Genomic DNA, 25249 nt, shown 5'->3' with positions numbered 1-25249 from the left:
TGGTTTTACATTGTACGGATATAAGAAGGTTTAAAAAGTACAATTGAGACAGAAAAATAAGTAAAAAACCGTGAAGCATGATGTCATCAAAAATGGCCATGCTCGCTTATGGGTCCTGTTCAATGTGACGTTCCCGGAAATTGTAATGTGCAGTGTCCCAGAGCTAGAGAAAGAAGACGGGAGAAAAATGTTGTCGTTTTTTAAATCAATCCCCACGCATATGGTAAATTTGGTTGAATTTGTGCAATTGTGTAACTGTGACATAAAGCCATACGAGGTTTGCTTAAATTTGCGAAATCTGTTATACGACTTGTTGTCTTGCATGTTAATGTTTTGCTCGTGTTAGAAAGATATATAATTTGTGAAATGCAGCTTTAGCGTCGTGAAGTTTATTAAACTGTGACATTGATTCCTCTCATTTTCCACAGGACTACAAAGGCCAGAAACTGGCTGAACAGATTTTCCAAGGGATAATACTCACCTCGGCGGTAACTATGGAACGAAATAACCAACTATAACAAGCATTCATCGCACTCTAACCCAATGCATGTTTTCCCTTTTTAGGTTATTGGGTTTTTCTATGGTTTAATCATTGAACAATTTGGATGGACTGTGTACATAGTCCTGGCTGGTTTTATTGTATCGTGCATTGTGAGTTTTTTTCCCCCAACGCCTTTTTTGCACACTTGGTGTCAAAAATTTGCATATTGTAACATCTTTTCTTTTTTTTAAGATGACCTTGCCTCCATGGCCAATGTTCAGAAGGAATCCACTATCTTGGCAGCCTGTGATACAAGACACCAATGCAGAGTCTACCCCAAAACCTCAGGAGAGTCAAAAGAAAAAGAAGCATAAATAACTCTTCATCACCTAGCTTTTAAAACAACCGTTGATTTGGAAATTCTTGATTCCTTCCACCTAGTACTCATTGGATTACAGTCTTGAATACATGTTTAATGTTGTCACAATTAAACAATACTCCAAAACATCTTGACTATTCTGAGACCTTTACTTTGGATCATGTATACTTTAGCATAAAGTGCTTGTAGTGTCACTGTGAAAAACACGTTTTTGGGCTTTACTTTTCTGACGTGAAGTGAAAAGTCATTTCAGATTGTACTTATCAGAAATATTTTATTATTAATATGTATCTATGATTCTAGTCTACATCGTGTGTAAGACAAAGGAAAATAACTATCCTTAAACAAAACTAAGAGTATCTTTTTACCTAATTTTCAGGAAATATAAATAAAAAAAATATTCCATTCCCACAAATTCCACAAAGTTCCTTCATGGAAATGATTGATATTGGTTGCATAGACAGTGTGAAAAATACTAAACTATAACAAATATATGAAATATGTACAGTTATTTACAATTTTTTTTTTCTTGTTGTCACTGAAACAAGCATGTGGTTCATGAGAAGTTTTTCAAAGACAGGCAGTGGCACTTGTCTCTCATCAGTCACTCATTGTTTTTTTCTTTTTAAATGGTTATTTTTTAAACCCTGAAAGCGATCTCCTCAAAGAATTTCAGTTGTCTCACCATTACAGCAAAAGTGCGATATTTGTCATCACCCATCTGTTGACGTAGACACAACTGCAGTGAGAGAAAAGCCCAAAGTTAGATCGGTTCTCCTCTGTCACTCTAAAAAAATAATCTCTGATTTCAACTTGAATATACAATTATAAAGAGGGGCTAAAGTCCACAATGTGAAATATTCTGGAAACTTACTTCTCGTTTAGCCTCATCCTCCTCCTCCATGATTTCCAGGACTTTATCCAAGAGCTTGACTCCAAGGCCCTTCACTACATCAGTTCTTAGGAGTTCGACAGCCCTCCTGATCTTGCCTGTACCAGACCTCGACCCTTTATGGATGAAAATCATTGTCAAACACGCCACAAACGTGACAATGACATAGTTGTTTGATCCTAATATCAGACCTATTGGAATTTCCCCCAGGGACAAGTTCTCTGCTTCCTGTCGAGCCTTCCCATGGAGTGCAAGAGTGTCCCTGTACTTCTTATTGAGTTTGAATTCAGGCAACAACGTAGAACCATATTCATGTTTGTCCACGTCATTTTCACCAACTATTTCCAAAGTTTGGGTCATCATGTGTACTAAATCCTGCATGTCGTTGGAGTCGACTCTCCTGCACAGAAACCAATACAGTACCATCTTATAATGCATGCCGATTTTCTCTAATAATGGAAAAATATTGTAATGATAAGTACTAGCATGCATAATGTTTACAGGTAGGCCCACTGAAATGTTATGGAGCAGATTAACCGAAAAAAAAAAAAAAAAACGAAGGAATACTGCACTGTATTCCCCCCAAAAAGAAGACTGCCGAGATATATTTTGAGGTCTTTCCATTTACCTTTCCTTGCAATCTCCCTCTGCATGCTCTGTTGAGCAAGTGGAGGAGCTGTATTCATCTTCATCTTTTTCTTGCTTTAATGAATAGTATCAGTTTTAATATTTTCACTCTCACATTACAATTAGTAACTTTAATTGAGTGTATATACCTGATTACTCTGAGTGATACAGTTTGAAACAGAGTTGGCAAATGGAGCATTGTAATGTTGGGCCTTGGAATGAGTGAGATCTTGAGATGTTGTTATAGCACCTGGAGGAGGAATTATCATAGTTTAAAAATAATAAACCAGATTAAAAAAATTAGGTCTTTTAGTTGCATCTTATTGAGTGGAAAATACGGCACAATATTTGTACTGTACCTGATGAGCAGACTGTGTCTCGTGATTGCCTCAGTCTTCTTCTCTCTCTAGCAGATAGAGGGCGATCCTGAAAATTAGTATGCATGTTTATGGTCTAGGCTAGGTTACATAATTATTAAATTAATTAACATTCATTTAGTAATATATTTGTTGTAGTATATACCAACATAAAGCAATAGTGTTAGCTTCACAATTTAGGAATCTTTCAAATTTCCCGTGACTGTAACTCTGTGGCCAGTCATGATGGATCCCATTAGTTAAATTCATGGCAGTTAGTGTCAATGCTCTGTAAATGCAACACACCTTGGGAAGATTAAATAAACCATCTCCACAAGATTTCAATGTTTGATTATCATCCAATTTCTTGCTCTCCGTGTTTCTGTTTCTTGGTTCTAATGATGACTCAGCAGGACAGAGAGGCAGAGGTCGGGGAGCTCTGGTCTGGGGAATAAATGACCTCATAAAAGTATTTTTTTACAACCAACTTCCTCAATAGGAATTTGTTGACCGTTTTTTACCTTGTGATGATCACTACATGCTGGTCCTTTGTCCCTCACACCATTATCAAGCGAGAGAGCAGGTTCTTGAGGAGTGTACATTTGTACTTTGAATTGTGAGGGAACGATGTCTGCAGGAGGTTCCTTGACAGAAACAGAAGATGGATAACTTTTGAGTAGATTTTATGAAAAGTGTTATTAGAGTGAACAAAAATGAGGGCAATTTTCTCACAACTGTTGGAGAGAATGGTTCTAGAAGCTTTTCTGTCGACTCCAATTTATCCTAAAAAGGCAACAAAACACATGAGGATACTCCTACAAAAACCTCTATACTGATATTTTGATAACTGCACTTACATGGATGTCTGTATGTCGTGTTAGAACTCCATTAACATGTTTCACTGAGTCAGTTTTAATGCACTTCATATTCACCTCCACCTTTTCCAAGGTGATTTCTTGCACAGATCTCTTCTCTAAATCTACTTCTTGCGCCGCTTCTCCATTTGGTTCTGGTTTATTAGCTTCTTTAAGGAGTTCCATTGTGTCATCCTTTTCATCACTGACCTCCACCTTTTTTTCAGGGACAGGAAAGGTGCCTCGAAATGGAGGAACCTCATTAGATACTTTTTTCTCGGCGCCATCCTTCCTACCAGCTGCCGAGTGAGGTATCACTGGAGGCTTGGCATGCGTAGGAGGGAGCTTGTTTATCTTTGCCTGGTGTTGTGCCACAGCTAACTGCGCTGCTTCTAATGGCTTCTTCAATGCATCTACACCTTCATGTGGACACATCTCAACTTGGATGTTGTTGATACTGGCCATGGAGGAGATGCTGCTTTGGAGAACATCAGGTGAGGACGGTTTTTGTGGGGGAGTCTTCACAACTGGGTTGCTGTCAGTGTTGTCATTGTGATTTTTCTGGGGCTGTGATTTGTCCTTCTGTAAAATCAATATGAAACATAATTAAGTTTATTTACTTTCTATTGGGAGTAACATTTTCAGAGAGATCAATACATCCCCGTGGATTTGTTGCATTGTATTGCTCAAGTAATAGCTGCATTGTTATGGTATGCGTTGATAACTAAAGCCAGTAATTACTTTAATAGCAACTACCTTATTACGTACTTTGTGCATAAAAGGAGGAAGTTTCAAAGATGACTAATGCTTTTTTTGTACACCCTAAGGACATGCCTTTATGACTTAATGCTAGATCAAAATAAGGCACAGCAAGTAATGTCTATCAATGACGATTCCAAATGAGATTTTAATGGGCTGTTTTTATTTTCTATATGTTGTCTATATGTCACCACATATAAATACACACTGACCTGTTTTAACCTGGGAATAGATTCTGGCCGCTGACTTGGAGGTGGTCGCTCAGGTCTTGGCTGAGACTCTGCCACAATTGCTACATTGTTTCGTGTGATGACATTGTTGCCACAAACATCTTTTTTTCTTGACTTAGCAGTTATTCTGTGTAGCAAAATACAGGATTGGACAAAGATGCAACACATCACAAAATGTTCTTATTTTACAATTTACTAGGAGTATAATGAACATGTGCACAAAACTATAAATAACCTATATTTACTACAATTTAGGGTTTGTCCTCTGACTTACTCCTTGGTGGCCTCCAGGAATACGGCAATTTGTTGCTTGATGTAAGGCTGCCGCAGAATGAGTTTGACATCTGGACGGTCGTCTGGCCTTTTACATAACATGCGCTTGATCAACTCTCCTAGTTGGGGGTCATATTTACTTGGCATCTGTGGAAGCTGAGGAAGAAATGTTATGTATCACTGTGGTTTTAGAGGTGAAAGATATGTTCTTATTTCTTCATCCATCTTTTTTTTAAATTACCTTTCCTTCTACAATCCGATAGACAAGTGAATTCATATCTTTGGCATTGAAGGCATGTTTTAAAGTAGACATTTCATATACACAGCAACCCAGTGCCCATACGTCTGACTGAAAAAAAAATTATATCCATTATGAGAAATGCCGCAGAAAAACACTACACGATGAGAAAATGGGGGAACCTTATGATTGTAGGGTTTATTAGAGAAGAGCTCAGGACTCATGTAGTAAGGGGTCCCAATAAGTGTGCTCGCCATATCATTCTGATTCTCCAACACTCGTGCAATGCCAAGGTCCCCAACTTTAATGATGTTGGTCTTTGTCAAGAAGATATTTTGTGTTTTAAGGTCACGATGAAGAATGTTCCTTTCATGAAGATACTGAAAGCAAACACAGGAGAAGTGACTTCAAGCCTGTTCAAATACACGAGCATGCAACTCACCTGCAGTGCCATGGCAATCTGGACAAACCACTCCACCACCTGCCTCTCTGGCAGCAGCTCTCCCTTTTGCTGTTTGAGTCTGTGGTAGAGGTCACCTCCTTCACAGAAGCCCATGACTATGTAAAGTTGTAGGTCCGTTCCTTCCCAGGATTCTCTGTATGTCACAATGTTGGGATGCCGCAATTGCGACAGAAGCTGTGCCTCCTGCTCTGCTGCCCGACGTTCTCGTTTTGAGGAGGTAGTCAAATTGAGCTTTTTTATGACATACTGTGGAGTCGGAATTGGGAAAAGTTACAATAATTCATCTTGATATGCCTATATTTGATAACACATTCAAGTATATATACCAAATAAATATATGGTTGCGTTGTTTATCCCTCCATCCGTTATACGACACTTATACTAAAGAGAATTTTAGTGACTTGAATTTGTATTTCTCAGCAATATTTGTAATTGCCAATAAATAAATCACATAATAAATTAGCTTGTTTAATTATCACACGTGTTAAAAGTATGTTTGCAATCTCTAGACTGTAGAATAATTTAGTTTCGAAACCAAACTGTAGATGGAAAAAATAGAATACAAAAAACATTCTAATAATTATTTAAAGCAAGAATGTTTTTTTGTAACAGTTTACCATATTACACAATGCTTGAAACAGTAATGTTGCCACAACAATTGCATGGTCATATTACCGCGACTACACACTTAAATATTTCGACAAACGTTTTCTTGTAATTTATTGTAAATCACGATCCACTTATCTCATTACGGTGGACGCACGCAAACATAGCACTTCAAGGCTAACTGCTACACTGCGCTAGGTATCTTTTGGGAGTCTTTTCAGTAATGCTTGTAGAAATAAAAATAAAAGTTTTTCCAAATACACTTCTCACCTGTTTTCGGTCTGTTTTGTGCCTCACCAAGTTCACCTCTCCGTAGCTTCCTTTCCCAACCACCCTGATAAACATATAATGATCCATCTTTCCTTTCCTTAAGGCACTTCATAACCGGTCCGGAATTAAGCAGAAGTTACTTAACATTCGATTCAAGATGATGCTTGTTCATCCGAGCCATAAAAGGTCCAAAAGGCGACATTATTTACATGAAATGTGTTCCGTACAAGTTGGACCACTAGCAAAAGAAAAAGCAGGAAACCATCAGCCAAGCGTCACTAGGCAACTTCGGCAGACGACAGCGGGAAAAAGCGCTCCAAAGGCGGCTTATTGCCACCTACTGGCCATAAATGTGAATTGCAACCCAACTTTTTGGGGGAATCAGTCAAGTAATAATCAGTCAGTAAACGGCACCCTCCAATAACTTCATTAACCCTTTTAGGGACAGTAACTATACGATGTTGTAAAGTCGACTATTAAAACTTTTACACCTTTATAGAGTAAGTGACTTTTTTCTATATAGAACATAAATACCTAAATAAGACCTAAAAGAGGCTGTAAAAATGGCAGGTGACAAGAATTCATTCACCTGTGTGCGTCTCCTGATCGTAACCCCGCCTCCTTGCGTCGTTCATTGTAGCCACGCCCACTCCCCCTTGAGAGAGCGAAGCAGCCGGCAGTTTGGGGACAGACGCACGCGGATCTCGGCCATCGGACGTCTCTCGCTGTCAAGCTGAAGGTAGGACGGACAATCGCTGTTACTTTTAGCGACATGCACTGTCTCATTAGCCCGGACATGGGGCTTATTTTTTTTTTTTTGCAAATGTGAAGTGGGGCAGTGGGGATGGTGAGCGCAACATCTGTTTTCTGTCATGACTTTCAATTCTGAATCAAACCAGTGCAACTGTAACTATGCACGAGGGTTTGAACGTGGCCTTTCCAACGGAGGCTGTATAAATCTTTAAACCTGATGACATAGATCCTCCATACACGCCTATTTTGTCATTGTATGAATAAGATTTCCTGATTGTATGAGAGAAGAAAAAAATGACATGTGGGGTGCCTCTTTGACGAGTGACAAGTGAACTAACAGGAAACCCATGTTAGTAATGTAGTGTTTCCACAGAACTAATTTTCCTGTCATTAGCAATAAAGTGAACAATTTGTGTTGTTTTTGTAACAATATGATGTTACCATATTCTCTCTCTCTTTTTTTAAAACCAGAAACTGAAATGTTACTGTTTATTTACATTCCAATATAGATTGCATAAATCACTCTGCGATTTATACGATAAACTTGTCATTAAATACTTTTGACATCCATGCATGTCAGCAGACTTCAGAATTTCTGCCCTGGTTTTTACTGTATGAACTGTTTGGCCCACTCAGTATATTAATCTCTTGAAAAAATTAAGATATCAGTGAAATGATTTGTTTTCTTCGAGGAAAATACTCATTAGAAACGATGAATTGTTGCTCGAAATTTAGCATAAAATTCCTCCGCAGTTTGGTAGTGTGCGATAATTGTCTGTCGATTTATGCTCTGCAAGGAAGGTGTGTCTGGATTAATATTTGTACATGTTAAAGACAAATATCCGGGCGAGATAGCAATTTGAATGTTTGCTTTGTATGTTTGTGAAGTAATGTGTGTAATAATGTTCACAGTCAAGCAGCACGCACGTCATTGTGTTATTGTGTATGTGTGTATGTCTCTTCCGTCCATGCTCATCACAGGAATGGGAAACCAGTGAGTACAGTAACTAACTCTCTTTGTGTCCACCTGCAAAAGGCTGTGTGTTGCATGTTGTTTATGTGAGAGCTGAAGACTTTGTTTTCTTGCTCTTGTGCACCTTCTGACCTCAATTTTTCCCCAATTGCAAGCAACATGGCACAACCAACAGACCAAAGGTCATGTCTCTAGTCGACATGATTAATTCTCATCTGGCCTCCAGCATGTGTTTCTCCTATTCTTTCCCACATTTTTAAAATGTTTTCCTCCCAGTATTTACAATGTTTACCTTTAGTTTGCGCCCATCTTTGAATCTTGTAATGTAGTCCTTATCAAAAAAGGAATTATAGTTTCTTTTATTCAAGAAGTTGCAACAAGTTTAAAAGGTGACAGTTCCATCATTGAAAAGTCCCCTATAGGATTTTTCCCCTTTTTTTGTTTCCTTTCTTTAGGGCAGCCCAAGAATTTATGCACAAAAAGTGAACATGACTTGTTTTTTTCTTCTTCAGCAGTTTCACCATAAATGCAGAAGTGGGGTGAATACAATTGCATCATTAGTTTTTCTTTTTTTTTTAATTGACCACAGGTCTTCTAAGACACTTGGCACTAATTTGATTTCATTTTTTCCATTTTAACTGAGTGTTTTAAATTGACCTTGCACAATTGACTATTAGGCATTAAGACAAAAAAATATCATGGCCTCATTTGGTTTCTTTACAAGTCTGTAAAACTGGCATTCCTGGCAGTGATGAAAAAAAGGCTGTTTTATGCAGCGTGGATTACATAGGTCAAACATCTGAAACACTCAACACTTTTATCATTATACATTTATTCCATGGGAGGCAAACACAACCACGTCAAATCCAGAAACATCCTTTTTTAAAATCCTATTTGCATCTCTTGTTACATGTATGAATTAATATTCATCACCACAGTAGATAACCATGACTGACCATCGTGTTCTTTTTGCCGATGACTTATGCACAAAATCATACTCTTTCAATCAGACAAATGTGTTTGTTCACCAAAGTGACCCTATGATTTGCATCTCAGCTGCCACCTGTTGTGAGCCACTAAAGCAATTTGGACTCTCAAATACCATTGAGGCTCTATTTGGGTTTCTATGACAACACATATAAAGCTACTGGTAAAGGCGGTGGGAAGGCCACCCGATGTGTATGTTTTTTGTGTGTGTGTGATAGGCACCTAAAGTATACCGGTTAAATGCCTGCTATAATATGGTCTCGTCCACTGTCAAATAATAGAACATACCCGAGCATGAATCACTCATAGGCCCCCCATTTCTACTAAGAACACTGAACCACATGGGGATCATTTACTTGGCTTTTTATTGTCTCTAACAAACTCAATGTTACATCATCCTATATGGTCTAACAGGGAAGTATGTAGTTGCATGCAGCAAGAACAGAAAAGGCGTGAGGCACTGATATCAACTGGGCTATTTTAGTCTGCCAAGTCTTGTGTTTGAGACACCGTGGGTTTTGATGATGATGTCTCTGACAGCTAAGGTGCTCTGTGATCACTCTCACTCAGCAAGTATGAGCAACATTTCAATTCTATAATTCCAAACAAATCATTAGCGTTTGTGTACACATCAGGATTGAGTAGAGTTTTGAAGTTGGCTTATTATTGCTTTTAGTGCAAAGCGTTTTCTGCAAAACAACCTCATATGCCAGCTGATTTCGAGACTTTTCACTCATCTTTCAAGGCCGAAGGAATATGTTATGACTATGTAAATATTGAGGGGATCATAAATGAGAGATCCAATTCTGGTCTTACAGGGAAAATGATTGAAATCATAGGATCAGGGGTAAAATAAAATTTAAAAAAAACTACCATTAAGAATATCTAAGTTTCACTTTCAACATGGATTTCCCATAATGTGTGCAAATACTGCCACTTTTGATATTCTGCTGTCCAACATTTAATGACAAATACACTTCATGATGACACAGCAGGAAGTGGCGCCCAATTGGGCTAATGCAAAAAACAACAAGCCCCCCCAAAAAATCAAACTATTGACAGAACAACAGCATAATGCCATGGAAAAGGTTTCTATCTAAAAGGCAAAGTGGGAAGACTATTTATGGATAGGATATACTGTATGTGATGGCAATCAGGCAGTAAATCTATTGGTTATAAAATGTAGCCCCACTTTGGTTTACTAATATAGTCAACATGTCCAAGTTCGGCTGTAGAACTTTGACCATTATTGTGAGTAGAGATCAGTAGTTAAATTCATATTTTATTGGCTAAAGTTATTTTACTGCATCTATTTCATGGGACTGATATGATGTCGCATGAATGAATGATATCATGTGAACATAAGCTACCCTCAAAAAACTACATGGAAGTTTTTTGGAATGACATTGCTGCATTTTGATTGAAAAACTGTCAGATGTAAAAAGATTTTGGGTAGTAATGTTCACTAGGATTGATCCTCTTTTTATTCTCTATCTAGTATTGCTTCTGACCATCACAATAAGAAGATGCCGCTGGGTGATGACTGCCATTCCTGGAAGAAAAAGACATCAGATGTAAAAGAACAATATGACTTTAAGGATATCCTTGGAACGTAAGTATGGTTTGTGTTCCTTCATCAGCTATAAAGGTTTCTTGATTAGAGCACTGTAACGTTTTTATTATGTGGTTGTAAAGACCTATTATGGCGACATGAGATGGAGGAATTCAGGTGGTTGGCCATAATTCAACTTATTAGTTTTAGATACACTAAGTTGTCTTCTAAGCCATTTTACACCAAGTAGTTTAACATTTGCAGCCTGTTAATTGCTTATCACATAACAAAAAGCTATGCACTCACATTAAGCATATATTGTTCTTTTTGTGGTACTTTATGTAGACACTGTTTAAAAAAAACCTCCACAAAGAACTCAACTCGTCAACTTTAGAGGGCCTCTTGAGGAAATACAGTTACTTTAAACTGTTATGAAAGAACCGTGACAGTTCTGCCCTTCTGGGAAGTTGAAGACACAAGTAGAAAAAAGGGGACAGTACACACTTGGATAGCAGTTATGCCTGGAATGCTCCATTGGAGTCCAATGGATTATTTAGGTATACAAAACATTCCACTACAAAAAGTGTTACAACCAAACACGGCAGTTTTACCACATTTTACATCTATTCCATCAATCAAACATTTTGAGAAATTTCCCCATCTTTCTGAATGGTAAAGTGTCTCAAAACATTTGACCGTGTGTGTGTACTATATCAGTGTGCTAGATGACAAAAAGTAGGTTGAGAGTACAGATTTAGTCATCCAACTTGTTGATGATGTCATGATATATCTGTCTCACTGCGAAAATAACTTTGTTATTTACCAAACTGTCACCAATAAAAGGGCTGAATTAGTTTCCTGAATAAAATTGTAGGTTTCATCACAAATTCTGTATAATGTGTGTATGCATGTAAAACATTTCCACAGATTCATTCCTTAATATTTGGCGACTCGGCTTTTGATTGAGAGCTGTGAGTTGACAGAAGGCCACCTTATATATGTTTTGACATTTATCTTAATAATTTTCTAATCACTCTCATTTTAGCACTTGGCTGTGCATGACATCATTTGCCACAGTCATTGGAAGGTTAAACACTGCAGTACGAGAGAAGCATTTGGCCTTGGATTAATGCCGAGAGATGCCGGCAGTGTGTGTGTTTGTGTGTGTTTGTGTGTGTGTGTGTGTGTGTGTGTGTGCATGTGTGTGCCTGGTGTTAGCCTGCCTTATTTGCCTAGTTTGCTTTTCTTGGGGCATTACAGTCTCTATTAAACCTCTTAACTTCCCGAGGACATTGTGTCCCTGTGCCATGTCATAGCGTGCATGTGCTTATTGTTTCGGATGGATGGTGGAATCAGCCATTGCGTGTCATTAGGATAGGCCTTCTCATCATTTGTGTCAGAGGCCTGGCTACTAATGCAGTATAGCTTCCGTGCCAGTAGAAGGCCCTTCATAGCTATATAGGGCAATCTTCAAAATGTAAGGTAATTTGGCTCCTCCGGCTATGGGAAATCATCGTCGTCCTATTTGAATGTCTCTGTGTTATGTGCTCCTCTTGAGGATAACACAGTTCACTTTTTCCAAATGATGGTGCTTTTCTTCTAATACTGACACACTCGCCTCAGTTTCAGGTACGGTTGTAAATTGGTTGGTATTTGATTTGGAACTTGTTAGTTGTTCCTTCACATGCTTGCTGATTGTCACATGCCAGGATGTTTATTTAAGATGTTTGCTTAAGGTAATTTTCTTCTATTACACACACCCTTCCATATCCCTGTTTGTCCAGGATTAATTTATGTGAGCAGTAGTTGAGACTGAAATGAAAAAAATCATGAGACGATAACCATTATAACTGTGTAACCAACTATTTTCCCTTTTTATGACTTATCATGCAACATATAAAAACCAAGCCGGACCGTAATAGCTAATTAGTGTAGAAAAGAATAGCTGGAAAAATCATTACTGCTGAGTGCTTGAAGAACAATCTTCATCAATTCTCAGTAGCAGTAGCTTGTTTATCGGGCAACCCTTGGCTCACCAAATTACTCAGGATGTGTGCCATCTTCAGTTGCTAGTGCTGGATTGTTGTCTTGGTAACAACTGTAGACACTTTGCAGAATAGACTCCAACAGTCACTATGGAAACAAAGTTTTTTGATTTGCTATTAATAATCCAGCACTGGCTTCACAGGTGTAGAATGCAAGAATCATGCTTGCTGTTGAGGGAGAAAAAAATACAGGATAGCAACAATTGGTAGTAAATTTGTTCTTTTATAAAACCACTTCCTTTATAACAACCTCCGTGACGCCTGCCCTTTGTTTGAGACTAACCTTTCATCTGATTTGATTGCACTCCAGGCCTAAAACATATGAATACCTAAACACATTCCAACTTGATTACAGTTTGAAATAACGATTTAACATTCCAAATGGTTGAGATAACCTTATTGTTCCTGTACAGGAAAATTATTCTTATATTTACTTTTGTTTTGCTGTGGGTGTTGAGTTTATTGAGGCGGGCCAGTGATCAAGTGGTTAGCTCATCGGCCTCATGGGGTTGAGGGTTCAATCCCTGTGTTCTATGTTAATTTTAATACAAATGGGAATTTGCACTGAAAAATGTTGAATTCTTTTGGCTTTCTTTGCTGTTCCAATTCATTTTTCACGCATTGTGTATGAAAGATACAAGTTTGTTGTCTTCCAGCAGTGTGTATGGAGTTTTTTTTTTTGGTCACTCCCATTTTGCTGTTGCAGGTTTTGTAATCAAAACAGATGGGGATTAATAATGCACACAGGCAACAGCACTTTCGCTGCAATCAACTCAAATCCTCTTTGGCCTTCTCGCATTACTCTTGGCTATTATTTATGTTAATCTATTCCAGTCTGTTTCTTCTCTGGGTTTGCGTGCCTGCGACCTGGGACTTCTTCCTGGTTTAACACCTTGTATGCTGTGGAAGTTTTGCCCCTCATGTGCTAGCGTGCTCCACTTGGAAGAAAAGTCTTACACGCTATACTTTGTACAGGATTTATACCAAGAATTGTTTTATTTGTTGGGTCAGGTGGATATATTTGTATAAACACTCTTTGATTTCCTTTAGAAGCATTTTAGACAGTGTTTTTTTTTTTGGGTTGGTCTTTTAATACGTCATTTTTTAAAACGGATTGTCTTGTATGGGACATTTCTTATTTATGTCTAAATATTCAGATTTTTTTTGCTTCATGGTATGTTTATTACAAAATTTAGAACCTGCTCTTTTTGTTCATTTGCAACATCGTGCAAGCAGCACTTCATTACAATAGTTTCTTGCTCCCATTATTCCCAGTGGCTTGGAGGCTTTCTCTACGCGACTGCACAAACAGACTGTGTTGACATTTTAAACATGCACATGTTCTCATTTTTGAGAACACGCACTTGGGTTTAAGCATACAGGTTGATGGATGACTAGAACGTCATTCAGCCTAGAGTGGAGATGAAGCCATGGGGGCCATGGGATTGGAGGAAGTGGAGGGGAACATTTTCAGAGAGAGAGAGAGAGAGATGTTCTGTAATCATCTAAAATCATTAGCCCTGATGGATTGCCCCGTGACAGTCTGTAGCACTCTGAATGGTGACAAAGTTGCCCCTTGTGCGCATGTCCGTATTCTTTTTAGTTATAAAGTGCATGCACAAATTCCCTCCTACACTTGTGCACTGACAGAATAGGAGAACTAAAAAGTTCCCATTTCTAGTCAACTTTTTTCCCCCTTGAATTTGAACATGGCAGAAAAAGATGGTAATGAACCAGATTTTTAAAAACCTTATTGAATAATATTTAATTCCCTATTGTTGTATAATGAATGTATAATAATATGATTTTCCATCACAATATACATTGGTTGGCGACATGAGTGAGGCTCTCATTTGTGTTTAAATGTACTGAAAATAGTTGTTTATTTTCTAACTTGAAACCTCATGATTTTGAATGTTCTCAAATGGAATTCTTGTTATCACAGAAGTAGCTGACTGGCATTCCACATACATTTTTAAGAATGTCATGTCAGCACTATGAGGTTGTAAAAAGAGAAACCTTTTGCTCCACTTGCTCCCTCTCAGCTATTACACTGATTTTATCAACAATTCAGCACGTTATCTGCTATCTCTAAGCTTTTGAGTGCCAAGGTTCGATTTCCCAGTGTGTTTTTGTGTTAGTGTGTGGCTGTGGGACAGATGAAAAAATGTGGAAGCCAAAGTAAAACGATAAATATCCTTCTTTCGTGTGAAATCTTTATACTTCAGAACCCTTTTGCAAACTAAATGGTTCTTCATGCAGGCGTCTCTGGATTTTGGCGAAAGTACCTCCAATGTTGGTCATGAATAAACTTCTGTACAAACATTTGAGATGATGAACATGTACAGTATGTCATTAATCTTATTCAGGGACACGAGAGCAGCAATAGTTGCTGTTATAATGTCAAAGGAATGCCAACCTTAAATTGCACAGCATGAAAGTGCCTCTAGATCATTTTGTTATTATTCAATGTGCAGTTTAGTTATATGGAAGTCCAAAAGGTACTTATCAAGGTTTCTATCTAGAAGCGAAATGAGCTGAGAGAATTAACTTGAACCTATTTTGGGGAGTGTGTTAAGTGAGAGGTCTATTTTTATTACTATTTTATTATTCATTGTTTGTGTGAGGGATTTGAATCAAATGGATTCACAGTGATCATTAAAAAAGGTAGTTGTGACTAAAAAGGAACAGCAGACACCTTCATGGAGCAGATGAGTCTCTCAGCATGAGAGCTGTCCCTCTTCATCTATTTTTCATCTCTCCTACTCTCTCTCTTTCTCCCCATCCAATGTTAAATACTATATTTATTCCTCATGTCCTCTAGTATTCATTAATGGCCCACTGATGAACACAGGACTAGAATAAGTCTTCTTCCGCGCCTCAATTTTTTAATTGACTGGCAGTTGTCGACTTATGATTACATTCGGGACTGACAGAATGGTTGGTTATATTTACGGTGTGATTGGTTTGGAGCAGGGGTGGCTCTTTGACTCTTCGTGTCTAAATTGTTCGCCTCCCCTGGTTGGGAGTCTTTGTGATCCGGCAACCCTGAGGTGCAGCACACCATTAGAAAGCAGTTAGAAAGTGAAGTTGCATCATCTCCTGATTTTCCTTTTAAGTTACAGCGCAAAAAAACGCTCACACTCGCATTGCAATTGCCATAAACAATGCTTCACAACCTTTGCAGTCGTAAAGTCGAACAGATGTAACTCGTATACCTTGAAAGTCGACGACTGCCTGCACTGTTATTTTAAAATGTAAACATTTGGGTGATGTAGCCAAATCCTCTTCTGTTAAAGAGTAGGAAGTGTAAACAGTGCCATGGACTTCAAAGCACAAGGCAACACGTTATCCCACGTATCGGCTAATGGAATTAATTCGACTAATAGCTACTGTCCACTCTTTTCTCCGTGCTCACACAGACATTGATTAGTCTATTGGTTAACTTCCCCCAAAATAAATGCAACTGAAAGTTTCCTATCCGGCCCAAAGAAGAAAATCCATCTCTGTACACCCATAGTCCTTCAGCCAAGCACTGACCTAATTCGTACAGAAGCATGTATCTCAGCATAGTGCAGCTCAGCATAGGCGTGGCGCCAGTTCCTGGAATCTAAACACGCACACAAGCACGGTCCCTTCAAGCACCTACACCTGCCCCCAGGAAAATACCCCCAAAACATTCTTAAGTATCTACACTTAAATGGTTGGCCTCTAGCCATAGTCTTTCACTCCCTATCAGCTTTATTTATATTTCCTTTTTCCTACATTAGTGAGCAGACTTAATGATTCTCCAGGTACTTGAATCATCGGTACTAGACATCCTAATGGAAGTCTGCGTGCTTTGCATCTTATTTAGACGACAGTTTGAATGATCCATTACAGCTACCTACAGTAAATGTACATATGAAATGAGCGTTAGAGTGCAAGTAAAAAACAAAAACAAATTGTCTGCTTACATTCAGTCATTCCATTAGTAATAGGAAGGCCGTCAATGAACATGTTTCATTGCACTAGCCAGTGATAAAACGTAATCCATTTCAATATATCAATCAAAATAGATTGTATGTCTAATTAATGCCAGGATGGACAAACCAGCTCTGTGTCACAATTTGAATTCTCAAGTATTGGTAAAACTGTAATTCTGTGTTTTTCAGCTGCCATTACTTGGTCTTTTTTTCTTTACACGGAATGGGAAGACAAACACAAGGTGAAAATAACAACAGTTATATACTTTTCTACAGGGGCTCTTTTTCAGTGAGAAGAATGAGGTCACACCAGCACCGTTTGTTTGACACTGGCTATTATCACTGTCCAACCAGATTTAGGGTATTTATAATATGCTTCGATATTTAAAAATGCCTTCATAACAAGAAAGATTCCTGGAATTATATGTTGCATTCCAGGTGGAATGCAAATTGTTAGGTATTGTAGAATTACAGATGAAGTCATATGTTTATGCCAGAAGAGATATGATGTGTGAGGAATGTCTGTCACAACAGCCCTTGTTTGGAATATGCTCAAAACTGTTCATATTTATCAACAGTCAATGTATTTGTTTGATTATTTACAACTTTCGCTTCTGCTTATGCTTATGAGGTTAGCTGGATACTTTACTATTTAATCCACATCTTGTATTAAATTGTTACTAATATGAAATTTCAGAGCAGGGGACTGGTTTGAGTTGGAATGTTTGGATTGAATTTGTACAGCCCACAGAGCAAAGATGGTCTTTTTGTTTCAGCGCCAGTATCCCAGTTGGAATTATCTCTCAGTTTTGATTGGACCAGATGGTCCCGCACATTCTCCCTGACCTTTCTGCAGTCAACACTTTTTCGATTGTGTGCATAGCTCCTTGACCAATCTCTCAATAGCACAGATGGTACATTACTTTTTGTTCTAGATTTGTCACCACGCCACATTGCCGCACGCAAATCTTTCTCTGTGTTATCTCAACATTTAATAAAATAAAAAATACTCAGTTTGGTATTAGAATTCATCTTGATGCAGCAATCATGTCTTCGTTGAACAGATGGCTTGAAAATACAAAAGATTTGGCTTCAAAAACAAAGAAAGCAGAATTATTTTAATTAAAAAAAAGGTTTTGAATCTATCTGTTAAGCCTTAACTTCGATGGCATAGTGGTCAAATGAAGCTCACATTTCTGGACAATATAGAATCTTTAGTCAAATAATATTCACGCGTCCAGAACACAGGATGACACCACAGTACTTGAAAAAATAAACACAAGCAAATTTGAGTAGTACAAGGGATAACTCACAAATAACAAGTCATTAAATATGGGTGATCCCCACTTACTGCCCGTAGTAGTAATGGTAGATAAGTGGTACAGAAAATGAATGAATGAATTATTATGTCTTTGTTTACAGAGGATAGACACTATTCAAGTGTTTTTGTTTTGAATCCTTTAGAAGCAGGAAACCTAATCACAGTTTTCCTAGATGGCGCTATTGTTTGTGTAAAGTTTGATGATCGGCCACAGTTCTCTGCTCTGTCAGAAGGCGTATGGTAAACATCAACTGAGGCCTCGAGATGTTGTTTTGGAATGTCGAGCTCCCTACACTGCTGGATTTGTGCCAAAATGAACAAACTCTGTGTTGCCCTTTGACTCTGTTTGATGTGAGCGTAGGGTCTGTGCATGGTGATGTTTAGAAGGGTAAACAAACGGCCATTGTCTTTTGTCAGGAGTTCTTGAAACACAATCTGTGCAATATCTTTTAAAACTCTGCCATACTTTCACCATATATTCACTTTATTGTTATCCTATTTGATTTGACCTCTTTTTTTATTATTGTCATTTGACTGTAGGGTTATCCCAGGAATTTCGACAACTGTACTGTGCTGCCATTTCCCCTGAAATTGTCAGGCTTTAAATCTGAAGTTTGGAACTGGCCCAGAATGCCACCAATAATGTCTGTCCCAGCATTTCCGTAGGTCATGGGAAAATGTTATCAGTTCTGTTCCGTTGTTTGTTATTCTTGATATAGTCGGGAAGAGAACACATCCAGAAAAAAATGTATAGTGGTTACTATGCAGCAGAGAAAAAAAAAGAGAAAAAATGTATATATATATATATATATATATAAATATAAAAAAATTTAAAGGACTCAAATTCATACATGTTCTGCCACTTTTCCGGGGTCAAGTTACAGGGGGCTGCAGCTTTACTGGGAAAGTCCAAACTTCCCCCTCCAAGTACTCCAAAGGGGGCAGGAGCTCTGATCTTCTGTTTGTCATATCACCCAGAAGGCTATACCCTAACATACAGTGAAATGGGTGTGTAACAAGTCTGCCACAATTTGATTTGCTTCAAGGGCCATCAATCAATTTAATAACCACTGAGCATATGAATGAGACAAACAGCCTTTCACACTCAGACCCAGGGGCAATTGAGAGTGTTCAACTAGTCTATCGTGCATGTTTTATAAATGTTGGAGGAAACCGGAGTACCCAGAGGAAACCCATGCAGGGACAGGGATAAACTCCACACAGGAAGATGGGAAGCCAGTGGGGATTCAACCCTCGATCGCATAACTGCGAGGAGGACATCTCAACCATTCTAATACTTTGCTATCTGGTTAAATGTTAATTTCATTTTAAAAAATGTTGTTTAAATATATCATGTATTTCAGGGGTGGACAAATTCCGGTCCTGGAGAGCCCCCATCCAGTCTGTTTTACATATCTTGACCATTTGTTTCAGGTGTGGTAGAAGAGGGAGATATGGAAAACAGAGTGGATAGGGGCTCTCGAGGACCAGACTTGGCCACCCCCAATATATTTGAATGGAAAATATTCTATTTAACGAAGCGCCAATAAGTGATGAAGTTGATTAGATGTTTTTCGATTTGACTCATTTGATTGGGTCGTTGCTTAACCAATTCATGTATCAATCCAAATTGACATACTGTTTCACTTTGAATAATTGAATCGACAAAATATGTCTGAATGTTTCAGGGGGGCCTTCTCTGAGGTGGTTTTAGCTGAAGAGAAGAGGACCCAAAGGTTGGTGGCTATCAAGTGCATCCCCAAGAAGGCATTGGAGGGCAAAGAAAACAGCATTGAGAACGAGATCGCTGTGTTGCACAAGTGAGTGGTCTCCACTAATTTGGGCATGTCATCATCTCCTTTTTGTACTATCCCAATAACAGGTCTTTGTTAACAAATGGCATTTATTGTTGCAATGCAACATTGTGCCAAATAAACACTGGAGTGCATGAAAGCTGTTGATTTGTCTTCTAATGTAAGGAGAATTAGAGACTGTTGTGAAAATGGCATTTCTGCGCTTGTACCAAAGTTATTTTTAGAGCTCTTGTTGCCTGGGTTACAGCAGACACACAACTCAAGTACTTGAGGTACAGATGGTTGTGGGGATACAGGTGGGGGTGAGCAAGCAGTTCTGTTACAATTTGGACCAAATGGAGCCAATTCATGCAAATAGGTTTGCTCTGTGGGAGTTTCTAATCTCTTATTCGATGATTTGATTACTGTTACTGTTAACATGGAATCTTCAATTTTCCCTTGCAAACATAAAATATCAGTCGGAAATCAATCTTTTGAAATGTAATCACACTTTTTGGTGGGAATCAATCTTTATAAAAGTAATCATACTTTTTGGTGCAAACAATTTGAGAACTTTAAATGATGTGACACTCAAAAACTCAAAAACTGTGCAAAACAAAGGTCGAAGGCACACGAAACATTAACTTACTGCTGGCAGGAGCTTATCAGCCATGAGAAGATTAAAACGTGTCTCGCGATCTCATCACTGATTGAAACTTTAAAATGTGATTGAAATGATCTTGAAATCTTTACTAAAATCCTTGGTAGAGCGTGCATCCATGGTTTTCTGGATGGAATGCGCTCATCTGTGACATTTGCTGACTTCTGTGCTCTGATGCCCTGTGAATGCCATAGGTGCTGCCAGAGGTCAGCAGATGACTCACCAGCCATCTTTTCTCCCTCCTCCCTCCAGTCATCATGACCAGTGTCAGCCTCACCGACGCCACATCTCTCGCCCACACAAGCACATAAAACAGCTGCACACACAATTGAGCTTGCATGCACACATTCGCATGTGTCCGAGCTCTAGGCGCCTTTAATCCCACGTTCATCCTTCCTGGGGTCCATCAATCTGCGCTCAGATAAGCAGATGAATGAAGCTGCATTATTATAGCCAATACTCTAATCCAGCATGAGTTCAGACCGCCGGCACATACTGAAACCCCCAGGACTACTGTGTCCTTTATGTCAACTGAACATTCATAATGCAGCAATATTAAGCACATTTGATCATGATATTCATTATACACAGTCATATTGGGATTCGATGGTTTAGTTTTTTTGACACTTTTGCCATTAGACAGCAAGTTAAGTAGATCTCACCAATGTGTAGATTGTCGTAGGTGAATATTTACAAATTCTTTCTGGTGTTGTTTGTCAACTCATCACATTCTGCCAATCATGGAATGGCAATATGACTAAAAAACAAAGATTAGAGTACTATTTCATTGGCTGTCTGCTGTACCATCATCAATATCTGGCCACTTACTGTAAATTTTCATTGACACCATTAGACTAAGAAGTGGATTTTTTTTTAATGATTATATTCAACCTTATCTCTTTCCTTGCAGGATTAAACATGCCAACATTGTGACTCTGGAAGAAATTTTTGAGAGCAAATCACATCTCTACCTGGTCATGCAATTGTGAGTATTGACGTACAGTATTTTTGAATTTCGAAATAAAACTAAACACAATAAAGGTGAGGCATCAAAATCATGGCATTAATGAAGATCAAACGAGCGAGGGTGACGAGGTCAATTCAGTTTTAATGTGATCATTATCTTGGTCATTTTTTTCCTTCGGAATGTTTTATTTTTTAGCCATTAACACTTTAAGCAATACCTGGTTGCACATGCATCTGACGCAAGCCAATTTTAAGTAAGTTTAACTCTAAACTGTGTCTTTTATTTTATCAATGTAACCAGAAAAGGTTAAATAGTGAGATACACAACATATTAGTAAACTCTTTTAAAATGGAGTGTTCAAATTTAAGGTTTGTGTACATTTTATGATATACTGGAATATATCTATTCATCTTTCCATTTGCTTCTAATTGCTTTTATTGGGAGAGTAATCTGCAAAGAAGGTCATGTTGACATCTAGTGGCCAATGTTTAATAGCAGCTCCAGATTCTTTCTTCACCTTCAACAAGATTCTTTCTGCTAGGATTCACTTGATTGAAACCTTATCTTGCCCTTTTAAATCTACCCAGAACATAAAGCAGACAGATGAGTTACACAAGGCAATAGTCTGAACGAGTGTTGGTGCTTATAACACTGCTTTTACGACAACTTCAAACATATACAGCATCTTACGGGATTTCGGACGTGGTTGCTCCATCCTTCAAATGAAAAAGTTGTTCTTATTAATGTTGGACAATATCGTTTATATATAACAAATATATGTCTGTGTTTTTTTCCATTGTGCATTCAGGGTATCTGGTGGGGAATTGTTTGACCGTATAATAGAGAAAGGCTTCTACACAGAGAAAGATGCCAGTAAGCTAATTCAGCAGATTCTGGATGCTGTCAAATACCTCCATGACATGGGAATCGTGCACAGAGACCTCAAGGTTTTCTCTTTCATTATTTTGATTCTTTTACACCAGACTGAAAACACGTGGCCTTGAAGCAATGACATCAACTGCACTTTCAAATACACATTTCTTGTATACAGCATGATACACATTCACTGGGCTTTTACAATCACTTCAGTGAAGTTTGTTTATTTTATTTTATTTTTATTTTTTAATGTATCCAGAACAAGAGTTGGCTAAATGTTTTCTACTTGTCTGATCTGCCACACAGCCAGAAAATTTGCTCTACTACAGCATGGATGAAGACTCCAAAATCATGATCAGCGATTTTGGTCTGTCTAAAATCGAGGGTTCAGGCAGTGTAATGTCCACAGCTTGTGGAACTCCTGGATATGTTGGTAAATATGTCACCCACATAATAACATATAATGTACCTACTACATGGACCTTTTATTTATTTATTTATTTATTTTTTAATCATTTATTATCTTCATTTCAGCCCCTGAGGTTTTGGCACAGAAACCCTACAGTAAAGCAGTGGACTGTTGGTCTATTGGAGTCATAGCCTACATTCTGTAAGTAGAAAGGCATTTTTTACGTGTTTAAGTTGTTGTTGTTTTTTAACGAGGTATGTCTATAGGTCACTGCTTGTCATTTCTCAACTTACAGGTTGTGTGGGTACCCTCCATTCTACGACGAGAACGATGCCAAACTGTTCGAGCAGATCCTGAAGGCTGAATACGAGTTTGATTCGCCATACTGGGATGACATCTCAGATTCCGGTAGCCCATAAAATGAAATGGAAGAAATGTTTTATCATGAGTGTTTGAGCTAAACATCATCATTTCATTAGAAGCTGATTACTGAAAGATGGTGTTTTGATGCATTTCTCATGTTGGTGTCTAACGTTGTCATTTGTTTGAACTTGACAGCTAAAGATTTTATAGTCCACTTGATGGAGAAAGACCCCAATGTACGTTACTCTTGCGAGCAGGCCCTGCAGCATCCATGGTACTTATTACAATCCCCCTGTGACTGTATTTAAAATGTATCTTAACGATAAGAGATTTCGGTTTTTAGCTACTTTTTGTTTTTCCAACAAATTGTAGGATTGCTGGAGATACTGCTCTGGACAAGAACATCCATGAGTCTGTCAGTGAACAGATTAAGAAGAATTTTGCCAAAAGCAAATGGAAGGTTAGACATTTTATTGACCTTTCTATACAATCATCCATACATGAATGATACATGAATTTGCAATGTAGCAGTTAACACACAGTGGTTGTCATATTCATGTCTCTCCTCAGCAAGCATTTAATGCCACAGCGGTGGTCCGTCACATGAGGCGTCTTCAGCTCGGCACCAACAGCGACGGACCCAACCAAGGGTCTCTGTCAAGTGAAGATCAACTGATGCTCCCGGGAGAGGACTCTCAACTCGCTGGTAGACAAGTTTATGTTTTGCTTCACTCTCTTTAGTCCTATTGAGTTTGTTCAGTGAATGTATTGTTTAATTTTGTATAGATTTCCTCTGATAACATCATTTCATTCCTGTATAAGAAATGATTTGACTTGACTGTGTGTTTTCTTGCAGAGTCTTGCGGAGAGGCGAGCTGCTCCCAGGAGTTAGAAGGGGAAGGCGTGGACCCCCTTTCCAACTGTAGCTACCAATGCCACCCGACTAGTCGGGTGTGAGCTCAGTGCTGCTTCACTGCCTCGTCAACCTCAGTGATTTTTTTTCTATTTCGAACCCCCTCGGTGATACCGGAGGTAGCAACTCCCTCAGCCCCCTCGTGTCTGGTTTGGAATGAGGCGTCATTCCGACCTGTCATCTGCAGGGGAGGGGGCAGGTTTGTCCAGTCTGGGAAAGAAGGAGATTCCGATTCGGAATTGGGGAAGTAGTGATTGATGATTCTGACGCCTCGTCATCAGACTGGGCGAGTGGGTGGCTTCGTGCTAAGATAAAGAAAGTGAAGAGGGGAGGATTGTTTATTTCCAAAGCAGGACAGAGCTGAGACTATTATTTTGAGACAGCATGTGTTTGCTGTTGTTGCTCTTTGTTTTGTGTTGTCTGTGCATGATCAAAAGAGAGGGTCCCTGAGCATGTTTTATCTTTTAAATATGCCCTCTTTCTTCTTTTTTCCGAGGACCGAGTGCCATTAGCAAAGCCTTTTTGCTGCCCTTTGAATGTAACTGTCCAATCTTATACTACTGCAAATTGAACACAGATCCATCTTTTGACGGTCTGTGACCTTTATGCAAAACTCCCTGTGTTCCTATGTAGCCTTTTCCATATATATTCAGATATATATCTATATAAATATAAATATATATACATATATATATATATATATATATATATATATATATATATATATATATATATATATATATATATATATATATATATATATATATATATATATATATATATATATATATATATATATATATATATATATATATATATATATATATATATATATATATATATATATATATATATATTTACATATATATATATATATATAAAAATATATACAGATAGATATAAAGGCTTCCCCTTTACATCTTTTAACCTCTTAAACCACATGAGCACAGGGATCTTTAATCTTTGTCTATGGTGCCTTTAGGGTTTAATGAATGATGGGTTTATTTTTGGTGGGAGCTACTCAAGTGCGTCCATCTGCACAGTCTGTTCGTGTTTTATATTTAGCGCATTTGCAGCGTTGAGATGTTTTGTTTCTCTTCAGATTAAATATTGCTATTATCGCTTTTTTATCCAAGAGAATTGTAATCAGACAGGTTTCATGTTGGAGCCTGAAGATAAATTAGAAATCCCAGCCTAAGTAGCTTTTTTTTTTAATAAGAACTACATTTGGCTCCCATTGAAG

The 25249-nt window shown here is 38.2% G+C and overlaps 3 protein-coding genes across 5 annotated transcripts; 2 read left to right on the top strand and 1 right to left on the bottom strand.

Moving 5' to 3' along the window:
• Nucleotides 1-76: 76 nt before the first annotated feature.
• Nucleotides 77-988, top strand: spcs1 (signal peptidase complex subunit 1). The gene is made up of 4 exons (XM_077726795.1): nucleotides 77-223; nucleotides 429-488; nucleotides 565-651; nucleotides 734-988. Exons 1-4 carry the CDS (start codon nucleotides 146-148, stop codon nucleotides 857-859), a joined length of 351 nt encoding a protein of 116 aa, XP_077582921.1. The 5' UTR covers nucleotides 77-145; the 3' UTR covers nucleotides 860-988.
• A 126-nt stretch (nucleotides 989-1114) lies between these two features.
• On the bottom strand, nucleotides 1115-6720 carry nek4 (NIMA-related kinase 4). Its single transcript, XM_077726786.1, has 16 exons — nucleotides 6429-6720; nucleotides 5532-5798; nucleotides 5272-5469; nucleotides 5093-5200; nucleotides 4853-5007; nucleotides 4561-4705; nucleotides 3593-4171; nucleotides 3468-3518; nucleotides 3257-3379; nucleotides 3042-3179; nucleotides 2739-2805; nucleotides 2529-2629; nucleotides 2381-2454; nucleotides 1944-2152; nucleotides 1735-1868; nucleotides 1115-1599 (listed from the first exon to the last, which is right to left on the bottom strand). Exons 1-16 carry the CDS (start codon nucleotides 6513-6515, stop codon nucleotides 1501-1503), a joined length of 2535 nt encoding a protein of 844 aa, XP_077582912.1. The 5' UTR covers nucleotides 6516-6720; the 3' UTR covers nucleotides 1115-1500.
• A 352-nt stretch (nucleotides 6721-7072) lies between these two features.
• camk1b (calcium/calmodulin-dependent protein kinase Ib) lies at nucleotides 7073-24697 on the top strand. 3 transcript variants are annotated; one of them, XM_077726788.1, is made up of 13 exons: nucleotides 7099-7167; nucleotides 8163-8175; nucleotides 10640-10753; nucleotides 19713-19844; nucleotides 21389-21463; nucleotides 22254-22392; nucleotides 22628-22754; nucleotides 22856-22931; nucleotides 23026-23138; nucleotides 23289-23367; nucleotides 23466-23553; nucleotides 23664-23799; nucleotides 23950-24697. In XM_077726788.1, exons 2-13 carry the CDS (start codon nucleotides 8165-8167, stop codon nucleotides 24048-24050), a joined length of 1191 nt encoding a protein of 396 aa, XP_077582914.1. In that variant the 5' UTR covers nucleotides 7099-7167; nucleotides 8163-8164; the 3' UTR covers nucleotides 24051-24697. The 3 variants fall into 3 exon arrangements, with proteins under 3 accessions (XP_077582915.1, XP_077582914.1, XP_077582916.1); XM_077726789.1 differs by lacking the exon at nucleotides 8163-8175 and having other exon boundaries at nucleotides 7073-7167; nucleotides 23950-24696; XM_077726790.1 differs by lacking the exons at nucleotides 7099-7167; nucleotides 8163-8175; nucleotides 10640-10753 and adding an exon at nucleotides 12022-12322 and having other exon boundaries at nucleotides 23950-24696.
• The last annotated feature ends 552 nt before the right edge of the window (nucleotides 24698-25249 follow it).

This window comes from Stigmatopora nigra, chromosome 10 (assembly GCF_051989575.1).
Source record: "Stigmatopora nigra isolate UIUO_SnigA chromosome 10, RoL_Snig_1.1, whole genome shotgun sequence".
NCBI classification, from domain to species: Eukaryota; Metazoa; Chordata; class Actinopteri; order Syngnathiformes; family Syngnathidae; genus Stigmatopora; species Stigmatopora nigra.
The sequence above is the reverse complement of the archived record's forward strand: the minus strand, read 5'-3'. Positions and strand labels throughout refer to the sequence as shown.

What these genes read in the sequence shown, in the direction of transcription:
- spcs1 (XM_077726795.1), top strand. Translation starts at nt 146, where the DNA reads ATGTGCAGTGTCCCAGAGCTAGAGAAAGAAGACGGGAGAAAAATGTTG. An exon ending in GGATAATACTCACCTCGGCG is followed by an intron (nt 489 to 564) that starts GTAACTATGGAA and finishes TTCCCTTTTTAG; the next exon opens with GTTATTGGGTTTTTCTATGG. An exon ending in GTTTTATTGTATCGTGCATT is followed by an intron (nt 652 to 733) that starts GTGAGTTTTTTT and finishes CTTTTTTTTAAG; the next exon opens with ATGACCTTGCCTCCATGGCC.
- nek4 (XM_077726786.1), bottom strand. Translation starts at nt 6,515, where the DNA reads ATGGATCATTATATGTTTATCAGGGTGGTTGGGAAAGGAAGCTACGGA. An exon ending in GTATCACTCAGAGTAATCAG is followed by an intron (nt 2,455 to 2,528) that starts GTATATACACTC and finishes TATTCATTAAAG; the next exon opens with CAAGAAAAAGATGAAGATGA. An exon ending in CCTGGGGGAAATTCCAATAG is followed by an intron (nt 1,869 to 1,943) that starts GTCTGATATTAG and finishes TCATCCATAAAG; the next exon opens with GGTCGAGGTCTGGTACAGGC.
- camk1b (XM_077726788.1), top strand. An exon ending in CTCTACCTGGTCATGCAATT is followed by an intron (nt 21,464 to 22,253) that starts GTGAGTATTGAC and finishes TTGTGCATTCAG; the next exon opens with GGTATCTGGTGGGGAATTGT. An exon ending in GGATGACATCTCAGATTCCG is followed by an intron (nt 23,139 to 23,288) that starts GTAGCCCATAAA and finishes TGAACTTGACAG; the next exon opens with CTAAAGATTTTATAGTCCAC.